The sequence below is a fragment of the Plectropomus leopardus genome, chromosome 8, assembly GCF_026936395.1.
Source record: "Plectropomus leopardus strain MGB_pleo_1.0 chromosome 8, ASM2693639v1, whole genome shotgun sequence".
NCBI lineage: Eukaryota > Metazoa > Chordata > Actinopteri > Perciformes > Serranidae > Plectropomus > Plectropomus leopardus.
This window is the reverse complement of record NC_142183.1, coordinates 28,639,730-28,659,083: the sequence shown is the minus strand read 5'-3', so window position 1 is coordinate 28,659,083 and position 19,354 is coordinate 28,639,730. Positions and strand designations below refer to the sequence as shown.

The 19,354-nt window shown below is 40.3% G+C and overlaps 1 protein-coding gene across 1 annotated transcript; it reads right to left on the bottom strand.

Moving 5' to 3' along the window:
- Positions 1-524: 524 nt before the first annotated feature.
- On the bottom strand, positions 525-9,669 carry LOC121948097 (integral membrane protein 2A-like). Its single transcript, XM_042493363.2, has 6 exons — positions 9,312-9,669; positions 8,748-8,885; positions 5,803-5,988; positions 5,590-5,700; positions 3,794-3,938; positions 525-1,924 (listed from the first exon to the last, which is right to left on the bottom strand). The coding sequence occupies exons 1-6, from the start codon at positions 9,381-9,383 to the stop codon at positions 1,830-1,832; spliced, it is 747 nt and encodes a 248-aa protein (XP_042349297.1). The 5' UTR covers positions 9,384-9,669; the 3' UTR covers positions 525-1,829.
- Positions 9,670-19,354: the final 9,685 nt, after the last annotated feature.

Genomic DNA, 19,354 nt, shown 5'->3' with positions numbered 1-19,354 from the left:
ATATACAACAAAACCAAAACCAAAGCAGAATTATCTGCCTTTTCTGATAGATATTTGTACCTGACAAAATTACCTACTCTACGATAGAGGTTGTTTTTTCCTGCAAGTAAAAAGATGAAATTCAATAAGTTAATGATTCAAAAATGATGGTGAAAGGAAGAAAAGAAGTTACATCTGAATGTATTCTTTTGGTTAAAAAAATTCTTATGTAGAATATAACATGCATTCTGGTACTTTTTTTGTCATGCAACATGCCTTCTTTTGGCATAGCCTGTTTCTGTGCATTTTCAGCTTTACTGGCCAGTTTAAAACATTTGTCAGAAAAGTAATCAAATGTATTGTTCTATTAAGATTAAGATTAATTAATATAGTTGCATTACTTATTATATTTTTACAGGGTTATTCATAATAACCTACTACATTTCAAAGGTAAGCTTTCCAACAACGTACATAAAGGCTAGACATATAAACACTGTATGGTGCTCATTCATTGGTGCTGTAATAACAAGCAAACAGCCCAAATATTCAGTAGGTAAAGAAACTTTATTCAGCAACAAAGTGAATTCATTTCAATAGCTGCACACAACATCTGTTTTTCATCTAATCTTGTAGTATTGTTAAAAAGCTGAGACAGAAACACAGTTTTACACACACACTTCCTCTCTGATTGTCTTCCTGTGCAGGCATCGAGTGGGAAACTATTGAAAATCGCTTCAAGTTATTTGGCAAAAGGCCATTTCTTTCATACGTCAATGTTTTTTCTTAAGGGCTCTTAAAATCAAGGACAATCTTTTTATGCTGATTCATTGAGGGATTTTTTATTTTTTATTTTTTTACAAAGTGACAATTTTAAATTTATTGCGTTCTGCAAAACTTGTCGCAGCCTGCGGCAACCTATTTATCACAGCTACCCCAGCTTCATAGATATGAATTTAAAAAACTGACAGAAAAAATAAGTTGTCAAATTTAGTGAATTTTCCCTTTAGCACATTCACTTCAGCTTATCAACTGCCCTTCAAGTTTATCGTCACAAATGAGGTTTCTACACAAAACACAAACACTGGTCATATAAGGGTGCTGGACTGCTCGCCGTCAGGTATGACACCATTAAATTACATAAAATCATCACACAGCAGAGGCCCCATGGGAGCAGCAGGGCACTCTGGGAAATATTTACAAAAAGTACCATCCATAACAGACATGGACAACCATGTGACATGTGTACTGTAACTGTACTGTACCATACGTTTCCTGGGTGACTTGAGCTATATCACGCTATCACATATAGTATATCTCGTCGAGGCTGCTCTATAAACCCATTAAGAGTTGGAACAGTAGGCGGACACACTGACAGGTCAGATATGAATGACTTCTCATTATCACTAGGATATTCAGTAGTAGGACTAACAACTCTCATCTGGAGGTGACTAGATGTTGTAATACAGTAACAACGCTAAGGTAACTCAGCAGGAAGCTACGGCAACAGAACAGAAACCAACATAACAAATGAAACTTAGTGTATTCTCGATAAGCAAGCTGGCGCTGGTTATTAGTACAAGACTAGCTAGTGAATACTTGAGCAAGAGAGCTATGACGTATACAGGTTCAGGGGAATACAGCAGAGAAGTGGGTTAGGTTATATAACGCTGTAACTTAAATTCACTGATCACTGGGGTTAAAGCAGGGGAGGCAAAAACTGGAGTTAGAGTTTTATACAAAAGTTACTTTCTGCTGAAAGCTGTTCCCTCCTTCACCTACTCTCTCTCTCTCCGTCACTCAGGCTCACTCGATCACTCTCTTTCCTCCTGACCTATGCTCGAGCTTTCCCATCAAGCCTTGCAGATCGTGGTCTCTGTCACAAACTTGTTCTCAAAGTGGCGGACGGTGAAACATTCGTCCACGCTGCGCTTCTGGATGCCTCCACCTGACAGACAGAAAGACACACAAAAATTAAACCTTAATAGTAAAATGTTTTAAGTACAACTAACATATAATTATGTTTTGCTAAGAAGTCAGTGTATAAATGATTATTTGCATTGGTTATATTTGCTTTGAATTGACCGATTATTAGTCAGAAATGTACTTTTTTAAAAAAAGGAAGTTTTATTAACAGCGTCCTCTATTTTAGTGGTCTGCAGTGACTATGACCATGTGGGCACTGGTACTTTTATTAGTGCAATATCTGTTTAGGCAGGCACTTCTCATATATATATATATATATTCAATTTTAAATCTAAATCAGTTACTTTGTGGTGTTTTGGGGAGGAAGTGGTACCTTAAAAACTAGACACAAATAGTCTCTTAGCTTCTTTTGAATTACTGTAGCTACATCGTGTGTTCATAATTTTATATAGATGTAACTTTGCAATGTCAGCAGCCTTGGCAAAAGCCTGCCCAGAGGCTGCAGATCTTATGCTGCGTTCACACTACAAGCTACAAATCAAAGCTGAGCTGCCCTCAAGTTTCTTCTGCACTCTGATGATCTGTGATGCATCAAACAATCATGTGGTTTTGTTTCCAGCTGGGGTCCTGTGTCATGTTAGCTGACGCTATGCTAACTTTCTGTGCAACGTAGAGCACACAGGGATACAATGGGGCTGCAAAATGTAATGTTAAAATGGGGCTCATACATTGATCAAAACCATGGATTTTTTTGGCTTGACCAAATAAAACTACTAGCTAATGAGCTTCTGAGCAGCACTTCAGTGGAGATAATGTAGCTGATCTGGCTGCTGTGTTGTCGCTGGTTGTCGAAAGCAGCATTAGACGTCCTGTCCCAGCCCATTCTCTCTCCAAACTCTTTAAACAGCGCCACTCTATCAGTGCTTTCAGCATACGTGACGTACGTTGGGCGTGGCGCCAAAAGCCACCTTCCACGCCCAACTGGAGTGCGGCTGGATGGCGTCAGATGAGAACGTGCTTGGACAGAACCGTTGCGTTGTTATGACACGCTGGCTGACAGTCAGAGGGTACTGGGCGTGAAGGATACCTAAAACGTCATAAGTAGACGCAGAAGGTCGCTGACAGAGCAGCGCCATGTGACGAGTTGGGATGAGAACCTGTTGCATATCCACAAATAATTCTAACTTCTGAACAACAGCAGCAGTGTTCTTAATTCAGTTTGATATAAGGTTTTCCTCCCAGCATTGACTGAACCCATGAAAAACTCATCTCTTTTCATCAAAATGACATAATTAGAAGGGTTTTTTTCCATGAAAAAAATCCCTTAGTGCCTTAAAATGGCTAAGAATTAGCTCTACAGCTTTGGCTCATTTACTAAGCATGGATCTCTAAATATGCAAATTGTTCCCTGCCTCTATCTCCACCAGCTGCTCGCCTGCAGCTCGAGCTTACCTGCTCATCCTTAGCTTTGCTCATTGCTCCCTACAACAATAGAAACCCAAAAGTAATAGATGTCGTGACTACAGCTTGACTACGTTATCAAACAGCTAATGTGTTGCTCATGTTACATAAACCTTGTTTTCGATCACCAGCTCTGACAAGTTGAAGTGAAAGTGAAACTAAGCTTGCAAAAAAACCAAACAGAGCTACACCTGCTTCTCCTCTGATACCCTTTGTTTCGATGTATTGTTGGCTAATCATATGGAAAGTCCCATCCCATGAAGTTTACGAAAAAAGTGAATTAATTACCATTTGAGAAATGCATCAAGTAGTATGATGCACTAGAATGATGAAAGCGTAAAATGTAAACACATGCTGGTGCTTTCAAAATGTTAATGAAGTATAACAAACATGACACCATGTCAGTGTTAGCTGCTCAGTACATCCAGACCTGGCAGGCTGGAGCGGCGCTGCATTCTGTATGTTTCCTTTCCGTCACACAGCCGGCGGATGTAGAAGCCCAGAGGCTTGATGTCATCAATACGCTCTGTCACCACCAGATCCTCGTGCACCAAGTAGCTGCGGTAAGAGCCAGACTGGGAAAAAAAAAGGGATCATGAAGGAATCAAAATACATCTTTAAACCACTCTGAGTCTTCTGAGACGACAAACAGCTCAGTGAAAAGGACTGCAGCCAAGTGTGAAACGGAGAGTGGGAGAGACTTTTTCTAATTGATGAATCATCTCCAAACTTCTGCATTTTATGAAACACTTCCACATCGCATAATGAAATTCACTTATTGCACCACCACCCACCAAACACCAAATGCTGCACAACATGTCACAGCAGAGAACTAAACACTCAGTGCCTACACACTCTCAGTCCCACTGTTCTAAAACTTCCTGATCATGGTCAACTCTGGCTAAACCTCCAACTGATTCATTCTCTGATGAAGTAATTATCTATGACCAAAACTGTGATAATTTCCGTCCACGCTAGCATCATGGCCCTGCTGAAGGCAATGACTGTTCCCTTTACTTTTCATCTGGCACCAATCATCAGGTAAACATTTAATAAGTAAACTAATACTTTGATTTACGACTATAAATGCACAAAACTAATGACAATAAAATCAGCATTGGCTGTACTTTGTGTTTAGTGCTGATTAGCAAATGTTAGCATGCTAAAATATTCAACTTTGATGATAACCATTGTGAACAATAATCCTGATTGACTGAGCTGCAATGATTATTGATCAACAGAAGATTATTTTGCAACTATTTTGATCATCAAGTAATTGTTTTTGTCATTTTTTTAAGCAAAAAAGGCAAACATTTATTGGTGCCATGCTTCTTCGATAGAGAATTTGATGGAGCATATTCCTTTTTTTATATATATATATTTTGTGCAAAACTGCAAACTTTCTGACCCAGTGCAATTAACAGTTGCACTTTCACTGCTCCTGGTTCTGCTGCTCCATCTGTGCCCAGAGTATGGTCCGCACTCCGAGAATGTGGGGCAATCAATAACTAAATGGTATATATATTCTAGTAGCGCTCCTAATGAACAGTCCAGCTGCAAAAAATATCTAATCAACACGTGGCGGCAGATAATTTAATCGTGGCAGGTCACCATGATTCAATGAATGTGTGGGAAACCTTGCTGTGTTTAATTGTTCTATGATTTTATTGATGAAATGATTAATCAAGAAAATAACGGGCAGAATAATCAATAATGTTGCAGCCCTACTGTTAACCTTAGCAGGTTTGCACTTACATTGTGAGCATTCTGTCATCAGCATTTAGCTCAAAGCGTCGCTGTACCCAAAGTAGCCTCACAGAGCCGCAAAGATTTAGCAAAGAAAATGTAACTAAAGTTTCCACTATAGATTTAATTTAATGTGCTACTGAACCCTTTTTCATATCACATATTTAAAGACAATGAAAGGAGGAAAAAATGAGATGATGGGGATTACTCATACAGTGTTACTAATGCAGCATGTCTGGGATAGAGGAAGATGGTGTGAGCTGGAAATTTTTACTTCACCAGTGACAGACATGACAGATTTACACAGGATTAGAGCACAGACAATCTCTGGAATTATTTTAAACCCCTGGATTTCCCCAGGTAATATTTAGCTGTTAATATAAGGGCTTATGCATGGATTTGAGTGAGAGTGCTGTGTCAGTTCAGGTCTCTCCTGCAGGCAGTGGCATCCTGAAATCACACACACTGAGCACCACTCACCATCAGCTGTGAGAAGAGGTCGATGAGGTCCTGAGGGGGGAGCACCACCGAGGTGTTCAGAGGAATCACAAAGCAGGTCCTCAGAGTCAGGTCCAGATATGCTGTCAGCTTCTACTCACACACAAATGTGAAGTCATCAGGTAAGAATTTAACCAAATCAACAGGAACACACCAGCATGTGCAGTACTGTACGTGGTGTTTTCAGTGTGTTACCCTGTTGAAGTCATGGAGGATGTAAGCAGGGTCTCCAGGTCTGAAGCGGGGAGGTGGGACGCTGATGACGGCCATGCTGTCAGAGATCTCCACCTCCTCCTCCACACGTGGCAGGTAATACGGCTGGCTCTCTCCTCCTGCTCCGGCTGACATGTCGCTGAACTGCATCGCACCGTGATACAGCCTCTGGAGGACACATGCAAGCAGCAAAATACATCACTTTGATGCATACGAAGACAAATTCAGGCACTTGGCTCATGGTATGTATAATTATTATTATTATTATTATTATTATTATTGTGATGAAAATCTTTAAAACCTGGACAAACTGGCTTGATTTCTTTCAGCAGCATGGGAAGAAGGCAATGAAAGGAGAAATGAGCCCCAAATTAGCAAAACAATTTGTAAAATGTACAAGAAATGTACATGAAAACTAGTAAAGAATAAATACATAATTTAATCATAAAATTTAATAATAAAAATAACAGTGGTGTGTGTCTGTGTGTGTGTGTGTGTGTGTGTGTGTGTGTGTGTGTGGTGGTGGTGGGGGGGTTAAACTGCCAAATGTAATCAATGTAATCTGTTTATATTACATAAAAAAATAAATAATAAATTCTAAATATAATCTTTCCTTTTTTTTTAAACTTTTTTCCCCAGATTTTTAAAAATTAATTCTCTAACTCTACTAATTTATTGAACGTTTCTCACCAAGTCGTTCATTTCCTTTTTTCCCACATGTTTGAAAGAAACTGCACCAATTTGCTCAGAGTTCAAAGGCTTAAGGAATCGGAAAGCAGAACAAGAAAAGCAACGTTAAGTGTTAATTTGCTTGTCTTAACATACAGTCTTTGTTCTCTTTTCTCTGCAAATACTCGTCTTTCAAGCTCCTGGAAAATCAGCATGAACAAGCAGTATTAGATGTACTTTCTGTGTCACCTGGCAACATTTGCACGGTGCACAATATAGTTAACACGTGGTGAGGAGGAATGTCTGTGCAACCACAATTACCGATATTTGTCTTAAGCTGTGGATCTGTGCAGACTGTGGTTTGTCTGCAGTGTCTGCCTACCGTGTAAACAAACTGTCAGTTCTTCCTAAGAAATATCACACTACAGCACTGCAGTTTGCTCATGAACAGCACAATGTATCTTTAAGATTTTTAAATCATGAAACATCAATGCTGATAAAAGTTAAAGCTGCATTAAATGACTTCTGACCACCAGGGGGTAGAAATACACTCAATACTCCACTGGATTCTGTACCTTTTTTGTTACTGTGTATCTTTTTGCAAGTATGTCATGCATATATTGTTTTGTGACAGAAAGAGACAAGCCTGCTAGATTTTTTTTTTAAGTCAACAAATCACCCATTGAGATTGTCTCCCCGTCGCTTAGATCTGCAGAGTGCAATCTGGAGACAAACAAAAATAATGAGCTGAGAATGACTAGAGGTGACATAACATTGTGGACTATTGTGTTTATTCTCAAACAGTCTAAATCAAATTCATGGGACTAATGTCATGTGATTTTTAAGAAAAAAATTGTGTAAAGGAAACTCCTATGAGGTAAGAAGAAGGGTAAGTCTTTCATATCCCAATTTGTAAGTGGGTTGAATCTCCCAAACACAGTTCAATTACATTTGAACAAAGAAGTGTTTCTGCATTGTATTAGTAGTTTAATAAGCTATTTTAGACTTTGCTTCATTTGCATAAAAGAAGAAAGCCCTGTGGGCACCGAGATACTATTCTGAATGTGAGACCCTCTTACTGACAACACAGCAAAAATTTAAAAAAGGTTAGGTCTGCACTTTCTGGGAAAATGGAAGTGAGCAAGAGTCAGCACTCTAGTTTTGGCAAGAGTGTCCCATCAGCAGTCAAAGGCAGCTTTAATAATTACTCCCAAACTCTAATAACACTCAACGTCTCCGCCTGCACGCTTCTGCTCACAGTGACCAAGAATGAGAGCATCTGGTAGTTTCACTCCAGCTATTAAAAAAATGTTGGTAGGATGACCAGTGGAAACAACTGGTTTACTCTTCCATGTTATTGAAACCACATACTTTGCATTGAGTTATGTTTAGATAGATTCAGCCAGAAGTCTGCTCAACATCAGTTTTTAAGTATTTTTTCATATTGCACAACAGAGCTCTTTATTCAAGATTTTGTTTTGGCCTTTTGCCTTTGTTAGAAAGCGACAGTGTAGATACAGGCAGGAAACACAGGGCGAAGGAGTCCCACCCTGAACATTGCAGATAAAGTGTATGACACATATTCTAACCCAAATTCCTTAACCTGCTGCGATTACTTAAAAAGAAAAAAAAGGTATTTATGTCCAACGATTGTCCATCTTGGTGTATTCAGACTGGAATGAAGATTGAACATTTCAAAGCATTTTGTTTTGTTAATTTAAACCATAATGCTGTTTGTACAGAGGCATTCATGGTGTGTGAACAACATAAGGATCACGTGACATACCCTGTTGCAGACAGGAAGTAGCTGTTTGACAGAGTTTACACATCAAGTACCCTGCCCCAATCAGTCTTAGAAGTTAAAAACATAAAAAACTACTATAGCAATAATGACAAAGCTACAACAATTCATCGACTAGTCAATTACTCGATTGACTGAAATACAATAATTATAAGTTATAAGTTCATTGAAAAAATGGCAGAAAATGCTGTTTTCAGCTTCTCAAATATGGAGATGTCCTGCTTTTCTGTGTTTTTGAACATATATAACCAAATGCATTTGGGTTTTGGTCTCAAAAAGCAATACATTTAAAGACATCACATGATATTTCATTATTTTCTACCGTTTTATATACGAACTATTCATAAATTAATGGAAAAACGCTAATCAAAACTAATGAAAACAATCATAGTTGCAGCCCTAAATAATAATTCTGATTTCACAAGTTATAACAACATCCACAATCATATATATTTACCTTTGGGGTGAAATATCGATAGAGACATGCTCCCCCGACGATGAGCCCGCTGAGGATGAAGGCGATGCCCAGCAGGGTGAGCAGACAGCGACCTGTGGAGCCCTCGTTGCCCGCTGGAGCAATGGCCAGCTCAGGATCCTAACACACACACATACACACACACACACACGCACACACACAACCACGCACGCACATACATGCACACAATGCTGTCAGCAAATCTGTAAATTATATTGTTGGATGCATTTAATATTAGCATGCAGCTCCGGCTCTACAATCCCTAATCCCAGTGAATGTTTGGCCTCTGCAGAACAGCTGTGCGATGCTCAGAAGATGGGCGGTCCCAATGTGTGCTGCATCAGGTGCAAAACGGCTCTTTGTGCATTTAAGGAATACCACCGCAAACCTATTCCTATTGTATTCACAAAATGCAAGGCAATACATAACGATCATATAAAACACACACACAGATGAGGTCCACGGTCTCAGCTGAGTGCGCGCGGCCGGTGCAGGCCTGCTACCAGCGGACACCGGGCTCAGACAAACTGAAGCCCGTTAGCTCACCTTCACAGCGGCTGGCACCTCTTTGCCCAGCGCCTTCTGCGCCAGAGCCGAGTTAAAAGCAATCTTCACCATGCTGGAGTGGAAACAGTCAGCTCGGGTTTCTTGTGCAGACAGAAGAGAGGAGAGAGTCGGTGCTGGACGGCAGGCTCGGTTACTCTCAGCAGCTCCGCGCTGTGACGCACTTTGCAACCTCGGCTTTATCTAGAGCTTCCGGTGGCTGCAGGGGATTAGGATGACATCCGTAACGGAAGCTGGAGAAACAATTTAAACCTCAAGGTACATGAAGTACATAAACACTTTATATGTGGGGAAATTTAGACGTCTATTATTACCGGTTTGGCAGTGACCACTGAAACATTGTATTGCCTCATTTATTGTCCTCAGTATCCCCTAAATCTAAGAGGTGAAGTGTGTAGCTTTGGCGCCATCTAGTGGCCACAGATGGCCACAGAAAATCAATCTCCACTAATAAACAAAACCTGAATAATATAGGGATTGTTTTTTTTATTTATCAGAGGAGGGGTAGCTGGGGAGTTACCTGTTGTTGTTTAAGCTGTTATTATTTTTGACCCTCTATGTAGCTGTTATTCGTCCTGAAAAAAATAGTCTTCCCGAGTGACTGACCACCACTTCCCCTAAAAATTCGATTTTTTAAATTAACCCTTCCATTCTTGAAAGTGAGAAAATTGAAGAAGAAATCTTGGAATCTTGGCCGAATTTCAAATGTAACCCCCCCCCCCAAAAAAAAAGAGAACAATACAATGTATACAAAGTATAAATAAATAACTTCAAAAGAAAAACAAGGGGAATTAACTTGGAAAGGGGGCTTAAAATAATAGTTATGTATCTAGATTCTTTTCTTCCTGGCTTTTAATACTAATTTTTCATTTATTTATTTCTTGCAATGTTTTTTTTTTTTTCACATTTTTCCAAGTTGCTCAGTTCCTTTTTTCCATATCTTAATAGAAATCACACCAATTTGTTCAGCAAGTATAGGTTTGAATATGATAGTGCTCCAGGTTTTAAATATTAAGCTCAGATTTGGATAAAAAAAAAGTCCCTCCCCAGTGCTTAAAAAATTATTTGACATAGCATCCCCTTTTGCACTACTTCCTCCTCATAAATAACAAACAGTCCCTTACACTTTCATTTGAGCTTGTCTTTTTTACCTGCTATATTCTGTACAGCACATGACACAAAATGACTCAATTTTGCACTGCCTGCGCTGTAATGTAATGAAAAAAATATTTAGAGTGTATAAAGTAGCCCATTCATCTCTGTGAATATTCCACTCTGTAAACTGACTCTGTAAATATATCCCCTCCTACAGGCCGGGCACTACCTGCCAGTGAGTCTGCCCACTCACGCTGACACACACAGTACGCCGCCTTCACTGCACTGTGTGGAAACACAGGCCAGTGCCAAGGCTATACTGTACGTCTGACACATATCCTCAATCCTCTGGTCTGTGGTGGTCCTCTGCTTCCTCTGCTTTCACTCTCCTGACTCGGTTTAAGGTTGTATGTATGAGTAAATAAACACTTACTGCTGCACCAGCGCTCTAATTCCACGCAACTCTATGGCATCTCTCCAGCTCTCTGCACTGCAACTGTAGCATATGCATCTCCCAGTCTCACAAACACACACACGCACTGCGGGGCTATGATATTTCCTCTGTTAAACAGACAGATTGGACCGGTAATCACCACTGAAAGGTACATAAACAGAGCAGCTGATTTCTGTACCTAACTCCCCCTCCGCCTGCCCCCCTAAACTGACTCTGCCTGAAAATCCTAAGTGGTCCTGAAGGCTTGTTTATGGGCTCGTCTTACGCTGTGTTTGATCTGAGAGCTTGCCCACACATGCATGCGTGGACACACACGCACACACACGCAGCATGAGAGAGGGAGAGCCAGCATTAGCAGTAATAGCTGAGATGATAAACAAAAGACTTAGATTTAATCCTGAGGGCTTCTCAGCATCACACACAAGAGAGGAAGAGAAAAAAGCAGAGGAGGGAGCCAGGAGGCGACCGCACTCTGGGTCCAGAGGGAAACAAGGGATGATTGGGGGGAAGAAGCGTGGAGGCAGGTGGGGGTGAAATGGAGTGATTCTGGGGGAGAGTAAAGTGATGACTGGGAAAAACACAGAGAGGGAGTTACTGGGAGAGGCAGAGCAATCTGCAGTGTCTGATGCTTGAGTGAGTTTTCCGAGGAGTTGATTAACGGCAGATTAAACTCGCCGTCCATCCAGTTTACATCTCAAACTTTCTAACAAGCCTGCTAGGTAGAATTTCTGTGTGTCTCAGACTGAAAAGAGCAAAACATACCCAAATGGACACCCATGTTTTTGTGCACAGGCGCACAGAGGCGGCGGGCGTCATAATGGTGCATGGCAGGCGTGCATGATGGAGTTTGAATGCCAGTGTTTCCCTGTGGTCTGCAGCAAACGTCCAATAAAAGCAATAAAAATACACACACATGTAGACGCAAACACACACACTCTTTGCATGCAATGTCAGCAAACTGAAAGAGTCTGCAGGGACGCACTGGCTTCATAAAGTGTGAGAAAAAGAAGCTCTCGTGGATGACATCATCTGCACACGAGCCAATAAATATGAGCACACACACAGACACACACCTCATAGATTTGTCATCAATTTCAATACCAGACATGTGAAGCCGCAAGTGACAAATGACTTTGTCCCTTTCACTGCTCCCAAGCCATACATACACTACCAGCACACACACACACACACACACACACACACACACACACACACACACACACACACACACACACACACACACACACATAACCCCAAAACTGCTATGGTAACAGCTGGCCACAAAGTTGCGTTGAACCAAAAAGTTAGACACTGCTCAGTGCTTCATAACGTCACTGACATGTCTTCATGTGGACCCACCATAATCACCATGTGCCTCGAGTGGGAGAACATTTAGTGGTTAAAGAGAGAGAGAGAGAGCAGACAGAGAAATGTAGCAGAGAAACAGAAGAGCAGCTCTCATGGGTACACATGTGGCGGAGAGCAGTGATGCTGCTTCAAAGCCCTTTTTTCAGATTCCCCCTCCAAAAATCAGCGTGCATCACACTCTCATGATCCTTGCCCCACCACACACACACTTTTGGCAATCACATATGGCTTTGAGACAAGGGTGACAAATGAGTCTTTCCTGTGAGTATCAGCTTCTAAAGCTACCTTCGCTCTCCCATAGCACTGCCTGTCTGCCTGTCTTCATCCTCCCAGCTTGGCCCACCTCAGGGAAATGTAATAATTTCATGCTGAAGGAGATCTGATGGGGTAACGTCACAGTAAATACTAGGATTTAGCTGTGCCAGCTATTTATAAGTTTGTGCATAAAGTTTTAGAAACTACTTGCTAGTATTAAGCTAGTATGTGTTGCACAATTAGGCTTCAAACTAAGAGACACTTAAGAAACATTTATCGTGCTGTCCAAGAAAAAGCAATAAACAGAAAGTCACTTAGTATCACAAGCTCTTGTATAGCTTTCAAAAATGAAAGTTAAGAGATACATTAAATGTACAGTGTGTTTTATTACTCATTATTTGATTTAGTGTCATCTAACCATAAGGATTGCAGATTGTAACCACTTCTACTGGGAAGGATTCCTTCAGTGTTCATTGTTCAAGAGGTTTTTACAAGGAGCGGAATTATCTGCAAAGGTCTATTTATCTGCAAAAAATCAGAAAATTTATCAGCAAATCAGTGTTTCTCTGATGCTGTTCAGCTCATTGCAAACACGCTACTAAAAACAGTACCTTATGTGTGCTCACCTAATTTCTCTAAATAAGTTAAGATCCAGGCATTCTCAGGGTTTTTACAGCAAGCCGAATTATCCACAGAAAACTCTTCCTCTTCAAAGCAAACAGACCCGGTTATTTAAACCCAGAAAAACGCTGAATAAAACAGTTTCATGCTAAAAATTGGTGATACTGTTTGACTTATCGCAGTGGGGCTGCTAAGTAACGTGAAAACGTGAGTGGAGGCTGTTGCTCAGGCGGTAGCTTTTTGTAATTAGATGTTACCTTTGTTGTTTTTGTGAGAGGTAGATCATTTCCAGTACTTTAAGCTTACATTATCATTACACTACATTTTATCAAGCACTAGTTCGGTTTTATCAACAATGTTTCAAGTCATCGTTTTACTTTTTACTCTGAAACGATTGTATATCAGCAAGCGTTAGCCTGAAAACTGTCATATACAGCTGTTATTGTGTTAAAATAATTGGAAGCAACTAATCTCATTGATAGAACCTGTTTAAATTATGTAAATCCCAATGTCGTAAACTGTTATTACTGTATAGCTCAGATAAGTTTGAACTTAAGTGCAGTCCAGGCCAGGCCTACTCTCTTTCACTTCTACGTAACACACTGGATTTGAGCAGATTTTTGTCAGAGCTGGAGTCTTTTATTGAGGCCAAAATAACATATGATGTAACAAATATAAGTTTTACATGCTATAGGGCTATTCAAGAGGAACGGCTGCTCTCTAAACTTGTGACCTAATGTTGCTGCCATGTCTGTCTGTTTGAAGTATCAAAGAAGTGGTGAAGAGCCAAAAAGAAGGAGACGACCATGGTATGAAAGGATTTTTGAAGCACAGGAGTGAAGGAGAGGACAAAAGATATGACTGGAAGAAATAAAAAAGGAGGGTCACACATGTATGTCATGGAGGACAACTCGAGGTAAGCAACTGGCGCAGGTAGAAAGGGAAAAGTGGGAGAATTAAATAGGATGAAAGAGAAGAACTGGAGGGATGGAAATGGACACATGTCTGTTATGTTCCCGAGGGTTAAACTCTGGGGAAATTACCTCATCATCAGGAGACTGCTCCAAAGCGCTACATGTAGGCTTCGGCCATGTTGACTTTGCGCCGGTAAAGCACACACACACACACACACCCTCTTCTGAATCGTGGCCAATAGCATCATTGCCTGGTCGAATCACTTCCAGATTCAATGACGTCACCTCTGTCAGGTTCACAGGAGGAGCAGAAAGCACACACACACACACACACACACACACACACACACACACACACCTTTTCACTGGAGGATGATACAATGATCTGTATTTTTTCTTCAGTTATGACAGAGGGGTCGTTCAAGACTTTTCATTCCAGCTTCTTTCTTGAACTTGGAGAGAAACTGTCCTCACATCATACAGTGAGTCCAGCAGAGCACTGACTGTTATGGCTGAGAGCCAAGAGGCTGCAGTCCCGCGTGGACTCTAAAAGGCCTGTAATAAGGTTTTAGAAGCCTGCAGAGGTTAGCGAAGAGGCCGCTGTAAGACCACAGCCTGGTTCATATCCCGGGCTGGAACAATATGAGAAAACTAGCACTCCATCTACCCTCAGTAAGTACTATTGAGCAATACACTTTTTTTTTCTCTTTTTTAAAACCTAACTAAAAAAGTAATAATAATAAAAAATAAAACAAAAACAAGAAAAACAAACAAGAGACAATGAAAACAAACTAACAAACATATAAATAAACAAATAAAGCAGTATTATTATTTTTTTCTGCTCATGCCTTCGCACAAACCCCCTTTTTTATTTTCTTCCTTTTTCGACCCTTTTTATTGTTTTCTTTCCTGCTGTCCTCTTTTTTTCTTTCCCTCCTTTCCCTTCCCCAGCTATGCATTTGGTTCATATCCCAAGTACTATTGAGCAATACACTTAACTACTAACTGCTTCAAGGAACCAGACTAAGTGCACCGGGAAGCTTTCAGACATGAATGTGGATGAAGCAGTGACATGCAGTGAGAACATTCAATATTCTGTGGATTAAAACTCAGGAAGAGAGTCATAAACTGTTATAATCCTGCAGTAGTTATTAGGACCCACAATCCAGATAAGACAGGTGGTAGTTTAAACGGTTTATGCATAGTAAAATCAGCAATGCTGGATATGGCTGATGAGATTGGCAGATCAGAAGCACAGAGAAAAAGACAGGTTCAGGTAGGTGTCCAAAAATGAGGCAGAATTTCTAGATTCTTTACAAAAACTGATCTAGACAAAGGCCAAGGTGTTATCACTGGAGGGTTCATAAGAGGGCCGGGCTTACATCAGGTAGCTGGCAATCAGAGTATATGATCAGCAGGTGTCTGAGGAGCAGCAACAAGACGGGAGGGGGAAAACTCTGGAGAAACAAGATGAAATTAGACAAATTACTGCTGATCCTAACTTTTTAGATCAGTAAAAAAATGCCACTAAAAACAGACATAAAATGGTTTAGGAGGATATACATCAGCCAAAGGAAATTTTCCATAACCTGGAAACAAAAATGTCCACTTTATTAATTGCTTATTACACCTATATAAAAAAGCTTTATTGAATGATTTACTAGCCATGGATGCAGACTTTATAGTACCTTTAACTTTGTGCAGTGAATGCCTTATTTTATAAAGGAGTACATATGTTATTCAAAGACTTTCCTTTCTTAAAGTGTACAAATATATAGTATGCATTTGTTTTTATATAATTTAGAAATATTTTCTCTTTGTTTTAATTCTTGCTTCTCGCTTTTTAAGTATATGCATATTTTTACTTCTAGCCCGTGGTGTAATATGTCAATAATATTTTGTTACAGTACTGAAATTTTTTGGGGGAGTATCTATACCTGAGTTTTTATTTTTCTGTATATTTTCATTGTTTTGCACTTTCACACTCATCACAAGATATCTCTACTTTTATCTAAGTACAGCTTTCAGATACGTTATCCACCACGTTTTAGTTTTTTTCATTGTAATCCTTGGCTTTCATGAATTTTAAATACCTTGGGTAAAAAAAAAACAAAAAAACATTATTACTATTATTATTATTATTATTATTATTTTTAAAACAACTACTTTTTACAAATAAACTAACTTGAGGTCAGTCCACAAAAAGTTGTGGATTGCAAAAAGTATGCGACTGTGTGTATGACCTCTATAATAAATGTGTGGTCATTTACAATGTCGTATAACCTGTGATATCAAAAAACATCAATTATTGGTATAGTAAAAATGCTGTGTGTGTGTGTGTGTGTGTGTGTGTGTGTGTGTGTGTGTGTGTGTGTGTGTGTGTGTGTGTGTGTGTGTGTGTGTGCATGAGTACGTACGTGCGTGAATGTGCATGCTTGACGTCGGGGGAGGGTTGGAGGATATGAGAGTAAGCTGCTAAAATTGATGACATCCCCAACACAACCCCTGTTTCTCAGCATGTCAAAGTTCACCATGCTAGAAAGAAGACAAATGTGATGTGATACACTGTGGATGAAAGTGATAGCCTCTGTGTGTGTGTGTGTGTGTGTGTGTGTGTGTGTGTGTGTGTGTTTGTGTGTGTGTTTGCGTGTGTGTGTCTGATTGTCTGGAAGGACTTTCCTGCGCTTCAGAAGTCTAAGCCCTGCTCAGGATGTAGTTATGGAGCGCTAATTTGAGAGCTGTCTGATTGCGGGCTTTTTGTGGGCCCCTGCAAAACACACACATGCAAAAAACACACCCGAACACTCTTTATCAGTCATTAATCTATCAGGTGTCATTAACAGGGGAGGATGGGCTGATTGGAACCAGAGGGAGACAGAATGATGTCACACAAACACACTTCACTGCCAGAGTGCTCATGTGTCTCCACGTCTCCCTTTCATCCTCATCATCACCAGACACACACACACACACACACACACACACACACACACACACACTCATACATGTGACTGACATATAGACAGATAAAAGTGCAAACGTAGGTCTACAAGGGAAACACTTATTCATGCTTCACTCTTCTCCAACATCTGAGCCACAGCAAATGAGGAAGAGTTGTTGCCAACACTGGCTTCTATAAAAACGGATCAGTGGAGAGCCTGAAAAGAAGGAAAAGTCTGACTACAACAAAAATGGGAACGTCAGGAGTGAAGATCAATGCTTATCTGTAATGAATGAGCCTGTGATAAGAAGGACAGACGGGTTGTTTCTGCTGCTCCAGCCTGTCGCTATTTTAACTCTCCTCCCACCACATACATGAATACAGTTCTACACACTGCTAAATACACACGCTACAAGGCTATGTTTGGAGGACGAGCTATTGTTTCGCAGTGACAGTAATCCCTTAAAGAGGTACTGTGTTTCCAGGCTGAGAATGGATCTCTTTATTAACACTGACGGAGGCTCATTATCTATAAATACAGGCGGGAGCCACTAATAAATCATTTCTCATGGCCCTGATAGAGCACTAACCGCAAGGCATTAAGGCATAGTGAATGCAAACCACACATTGGCAGGCGAGCACTCTGCATGTGTGTGTGTGTTTGTATGTGTGTGTGTGTGTGTGTGTGTGTGTGAGTTGCACCACGCTTTGGCAGGCACGATGATGGGGCTAGAACTAGGCTTTTGATTGAAATAGCATGTTGTCTTTTGAGTTCCCATTTCAGCATCATTTAAATTATAGTGTCTCTACAGAGCTGCAGAAAGTCTCGTGGGGTGGGAATATGGTTTAAAAGGAGAAAATGCTTTTCTATACATGTGAGGACAATCTGGATACGACTAAAGAGATGTTGAGTGACACAGATTTTTCCTCTGAAGATTGACTTCAGCAGTGCAGTAGCAGGATTAATTAGTTACAACAGATATCAGTGTCAAAGGCATTAACATGGATTTTCATATCCACAGGTGTGGTGCCACAATGCATCACTGGTGATGGCATTCAGAGAAATTGCAAGGGGCCTGGGCTCCACCAGTTACTCATGAATCCATTACTAAATTTGGGTATAGGCTATGCATAATAAATGTGTTATTTGGGTTGGGCTCACACATGTTATGGCCTAAATGAATTGAAAGTCCTGCTATTTCCAGGAACAAAAGTATGTACTGCGAAAGTTACATTGCTGATTCTTGAAATGTTTGTGTTGTTACAATGTAACACCTTCGGTCTCTTTTTCTTTCTCAGTTCTTGAGGGCGAGTTGTAACCAGCACACTATTTTGCGGTGTAACAGTTAAGGGTCCCCTCTCACAGCATGTACTTCTGGCAGCAACTACTAATTAACACTTTCCATAGATCCCAAGAGCTCGCACTCAACACCACCTTTCCTTTTGTCCTCATCATACACCCTGCTAGTAAGTCAAAAAGATGAACAGTTGGCCAGAAAACCAAAGGATAGACAGACAAACAGACAGAGACTCCCTCCTTTTTAGTAAGATAAAATTATTTCAATCGGGTGTCTGGTCATGTGACGACGATCACCTCTTTTATTCTACACAAGTAATGTATTAGCAATGGTATAAGCAAGCTAACATTAGCATTAGTGTTGTCATTTTGCTGGCATTACTTCTGTTTGCCATGAAACAACCTAACCTGTTTTGATTAAGCAATATGTGAATCTCCACTTAATGGACAGTTATAGTTAAGGCTACGTTTGGACTGAAGAACTGCATGTGTTAAAGCATTGCTGTCCAATCAAAAGCATTCAATTTAACAAAAGAAAATAAGTCATTGTTGTGGCATCACAAGCTGCAACATAGCTTATAAATCCACGCAATCCATGCAGACTATGCAGTCAGTGGCTGCAGCTCACGTGGGACTTTCTGTTTAAGTACTATTTTAAAATTACAATGGCAAAACTCGTTAACAGACATATTGATGTTGAACCATCCCAGCTAATCTCTACATGCTGTAGTCTATTTGTCTGTTACAGAGCACTACATCACATGTCTCATTACTCTGACTGGTTGTAGGTCTATCCAATGGTGTCCAGAGGAAATATGGTTGATGCTGTTGATAATCCCTCTTGGAAATTGAGCATAAACAGAGAGATTGCAAAGCTGGTTTGGCGTTGCCAGGCTAGCATTTATCTCCACTCAGTTATAACTAGGCTAAGTTTGAAATAACAAAGAGTCGGTGGAACCACCTGGAGTAGATTGCAGGATTTCCATAGAGACAAAACACTGGAATTATTGGACATTTGATGCAAAATCAATAGTTTTCATTCAAACCAAATCATTTCAACACATTCTTTGTCTTATAATT